The sequence below is a fragment of the Penaeus monodon genome, chromosome 43 (assembly GCF_015228065.2).
Source record: "Penaeus monodon isolate SGIC_2016 chromosome 43, NSTDA_Pmon_1, whole genome shotgun sequence".
Taxonomy (NCBI): Eukaryota; Metazoa; Arthropoda; class Malacostraca; order Decapoda; family Penaeidae; genus Penaeus; species Penaeus monodon.
The window spans coordinates 23923822-23928821 of NC_051428.1; the positions used below are offsets into that span (position 1 = coordinate 23923822).

The 5000-nt window shown below is 46.4% G+C and overlaps 1 protein-coding gene across 1 annotated transcript in view; it reads right to left on the reverse strand.

The window, feature by feature from the left end:
• Positions 1-5000, reverse strand: part of LOC119599507 (mucin-5AC-like) — a gene marked incomplete at its 5' end in the record, with an annotated part of 13466 nt that overhangs the window by 7874 nt on the left and 592 nt on the right. The window contains 3 exon segments of the mRNA XM_037949268.1: positions 597-1404; positions 1708-2010; positions 2529-4660. Of these exon segments, the coding sequence (XP_037805196.1) occupies positions 597-1404; positions 1708-2010; positions 2529-4660 (3243 nt within the window).

Consider the following 5000-nt stretch of genomic DNA (forward strand, 5'->3'; position numbering starts at 1 on the left):
ACCACACACCCCCCCCAACACATAATATATAGTATATACATATATATGCATATATATGTATATATATACACATATAAGTATATATACAATATATTTTGGGGTATATATATATATTATATTATAATATATTATATATTATATATATATATATATATATATTATAATATATAAAACACACACACACACACACACACACATATATGTATATATATATACACACACATATGTATATATATAGATGTATATATATATATATATATATATATATATATATATATATATATATATATATATATATATATATATATATATATGTATGTAAATATATATATATATATGTATATAAATATATATATATATATATATATATATATATATATATATATATATATATATATATATATAAACACATAATTATATATATGTATATACAGACATACATACATATATGTGTACACACACACACACACACACACACACACACACACACACACACACACACACACACACACACACACACACACACACACACACACACACACAAAATATCAATAACAGAATATAAGGAGAAAAGAAATGTAAACTCTTTATCTTACCTTTGGCAGTATTTGTGACCAATCTGGAGGCATCGCCAAAGGTATTGCTGTGAAGTTCTAACCGAATGCTGCCCGCACTGTCACTTTTGAACGACTTTGCTAATGCGTCCGATATCACAATACCACTGGGCAAGACAATGTTGGTGCTATCACTGCTGCCCGGCCGTGCGTCCGTCACCTGTGCGTCTCTCACCAGCGTGGTGGTTGTGGAGGGGTTGATACGGATAGGTTGCGTGGTCGAGTTTCTGACCCCTGCGATGGCCACATTACTTAAGGTTATAGTTTGAGTGTTGGACAAGCCATTTTGCAAGCTGACAACAACAGGAATGTGGTTCTTGCTCCCACCAGTGTCCAGTTGCAGCACGTTCCCCACAATATTGATAGCACCATCGTTTGTCTTTACCTTTTTATTTTTATTTTTGGCACTCGTGATAGGAGTAGCATTATTTTTTAGGGCGTCTGGCTGTGTGGGCCGCTTAAGCGTGGCCGCCAGCGCACTGCTGTTCACGATGCCCATGCTGTTGCCAACATGGATGTGGCCATTGTATCCCGTGCTCACACTGATGCCATCCTTACTGGCTGAGCCTGACGGCACCGTCAACTGCAGCTTCTTGGCCAGCAGCGGCTTCACGTTGACGAATCTATCTGGTGTACCAGCAATGTTTGAAGTATTGCTAATGCTAGAGTCACTGAGAACAGAGGCTGGGTGTGGCTTTTTCAGGGCATTTCGGAATGCACTGCGCAACAGGTCAGCACGGTGGTCTGTTGCCAGGTGGCCACCCAATCTTCTGCAGTTATATGAACACGTCTGCAAGAGAGCAACCATGAATTAGTTTTTTTTTTTTATATATAATTTTATTACCATCATCTTTTTCTTATTATCATGCGAAGTCTAAACCTGAATTAACTTGAATAAGATATCAGAAAATAAAATAAATTTACAAGATAAATGTATAATTGTAAAACTGGAAGAAAGAGAAAACATTCAATTTAGTTAAAACCAATTGTATTTTTAAAATCATGATCCTTTAATTTCTTGTTAATAGTACTACTGCTGCTTAGCCATAAGAACAACAATCAACTGTACAAACAGATCACTCCTGTAACTTACAGCGAGAGGTTTGGGAGGCTCACGGACATAAAAATTATCAGCAGGTACGAGAGCCGGAGCAATCCTGGGAGTGGGCGGCCAGTATGCAGGAGAGGGGGGCGTGGCATGGATGTGCGACGGGGTGCTGGGAGGATCCATGGGATGGTGTAAGGTGGGGTTGGGAGAGGGGTCGCCCGCTGCCACGAGGGTGGGTGCGGTGCCCCCCAGGGTTTTTACAAGGAGGGGGGAGGTAGCCGCAGCTCCCCCCACCACCATCCCTCCACTGCTGGTGGTGGCCATGGCCGGCCCGCGGGGAGGGGTGCCCTGCAACACACAGTCACATGCCAACCAACACAACACACACCACAATTTGCCTCACTCTCTAAGGGAGCTTAGAGAGTGCGACCATGTAATGGGAAAATAATTTAAGAAAAAAAAAAGTAATCAGTATTAATATTTCAAATATGTATGCACAATCCCTGAAGTATGTATGCAAAGGTACTTCCTCTCTGTGACTAGCAGCGGAAATTACCTAAGGTACAATTGTAAAAATATACATAGAGAGAGAAAAGGAGAAAAAAGGAATGAGCCAAGGCTGAAAGTCTTAATAAAAAAAAAGAAAAAAAGAAAGTGAACCTTTAAATGCTGTGCTCAGAGACTGGCCCACAGCGAGCATCGTCATCCAAGCACGACCAATGCATACTGTATTAGCAGAGGAGGTTGGAGAGGCCACAACACTGGCTGGCAGGTGAGATGCACCAGGTGACTGATTATGGCATCAAACAAGAGCACACCAAGCAGGATGGGCACTCTCGGGAGGTGGCGCACGCAGCTGCACTTACCTGAATCTGGCCTGCTGCTGCGTCGGGCGGTTTGGCAGCCCGGGTCTGTGCCTCTTTGGCCGCTCGGTGCTCCAGGAGTAGGTCATCAAACTTTTTGGACCTCCCGGGCACAGCACGGCGCAGAGATAGCGAGTGCGTCTTGCAGGTAAGGGAGCGCGTGCAGGGCTTGCCTGTCTCAGCTACCACCACCCCGCAGTGCACCTCTGGGTCGTACTCGCGGTCCTTGAGTGGCAGTAGCTTCCTCTCGCCCGGCTTCTTCTTTTTGTTGGATTTTTTGGGCGAGGGCGTGGGGGGCACCGGCGTGAGGGTTGTGTTGCTGCTGGTTGTGGTGTGCTGTGTGGGTGTGTGTGTGGGGGTATGAGAAGGTGTGTGAGTGGGTGTGTGGGATGGGGTGTGTGTGGAGGTGGCGGGCCCTGGGGACACCAAGTGCTGTCCCCCCGCTGTTGACACCACAGGTTTCTTTAGGGTGGCAGCCAGGGTAGGCATAGAGAGAGAGGGTTGCGTCGTCACAGTCGTAACAGACGGTTGCGCACCAGCCCCAATGACCACTGTGATGCCCTGGCTGGTCGCCGTTGTCCCAAGGGTAGGCGCAGCACTGATGGAGTTACCTACCGGGATGCCCGTCGCGCCGGGGGAGGGGGATGGGGCAGGGGTGGAGCTTGGCTGCTGCAGTAAACCTGCCAACTGCGACTCCAGCCCACTGTTACCTCCCTGCTGACACAACTGACTTATAGAATTCACTGCTTTCGTTAGCTCATCACACTGTGACGATATTTTCTCAATCTCATCAAAACTAAATGAGTCTACAGGTACTTCAATAAGATCAGACTGAGTAGTGTTGGTGTACTGTCCCTGCACTCCACTCGACACAGCCTGAAAGTTGTGAGTCGAGGGATCGGCTTCCAACAAAACCTCTTTTGTGATTTGCTCTAGAACGGGCATTGATAACTGTTCATTATTGTACTGTTGTGGTAACACATTCTGATTACTTAAATGTGGAGGTTCAACATAATTGTCCGTATTTACAGTCTGTTGGTCCAAATAGGTAATATTACCGCTTTCATTTAAGTAGCACTGAGAATTATTGGGAAGAACGGTCTGAGCCAGGTCTGAGGAATCAGGAGTGGCGTTGAGCACGGCATTGAGGTCCGACTCACTGACAGTGGCCAGCAGGTCGGCCTGAATCTGGTTCAGGGTGGCCATGGACATATGGCTCATCGGCACCGGCACCGAGCCCATGGCCTGCGAGTTGGAGATCATTCCACCAGGCCCTGCACTCAGGGAGCTGCCATTGCTGGTCACACTGCCACCCGCCAAGCCCTGCGCTTCTACAATGTCATGAGTCCCTACGATGCCTGTGCCCATGTCCATGTTGGAGCTGGCGATGAGGTTCTGAGAGGCCGTTAATGCCTCTGCCTCAGCCTGCAGCATGGCGGAGATCTTGTTGACTTCCTCTTCAACACTTGACACACTCTGGCTGGCTATGTGCACCCCTGCCAGGGCTGAACCCGCCATGGTGACTGGGGGCACACTGTACGTGGTGAGGCTTGGGTGTGTAGCACTGGGGCAGGAAACACTTGGTGGACCCACACTGGGAGGACCCACACTGGGAGGACCAACAGAGGGAGGACCCACACTTGGGGGTCCCACACTGGGTGGTCCTATGCTGGGGGGCCCCACACTGGGTGGAGGGCCAGCGTGTGAAATGGGGTGTGGCATTGGATGCTGCGGCTCCGGAGGGGCCGGTGGGGGCAGGGACGTTGGGAGGGGCTGTGGAGGCGGTACCAAGGTGGGCCCACTATCCAGGCTTTCTTCTGTCTTGACCTCTGTCTTTAGCTGAGACAGCGCCAGGCCACTTGGGGATGGCAGTAACTCGCACACGGGGGAGTCGGGCAACACCCCCGTCCTGCCACTGTTTATACTGCTGCTGTTGATGCCAGACTCTCCAGCCACTTGTGATGTACGGTCCCCCACCAAGGACTCGCTACTGTCGATTCTTCCCTCCAGCTTTACTACAGGATTAATGGTATGTGCTCGATTTCTGGTCTTGGATGATTTGCTGCCTGATGACACTGATGATTTGGTTCCTCCAGAAGATTTAACAGGGTTGGACAACCCCCCATGTCGCAATTCTGAAAATGAATCAACAATATATAAGGCAGATCTTGAACAAATATCCAAATAAAATCCATAAAGTATCTATAAATACATACACAACATATATATATATATATATATATATATATATATATATATATATATATATATATATATATATATATATATATATGTGTGTATGTGTGTGTGTGTGTGTGTGTGTGTGTGTGTGTGTGTGTGTGTGTGTGTGTGTGTGTGTGTGTGTGTGTGTGTGTGTGTGTAACAAATTTAGAAAAAAAAAAAAAAAAAAACCTTCATTTACTTAATCATCTATCATTCTTAGGCTACATATAAAAAAGAGAAATTAAGAAATAA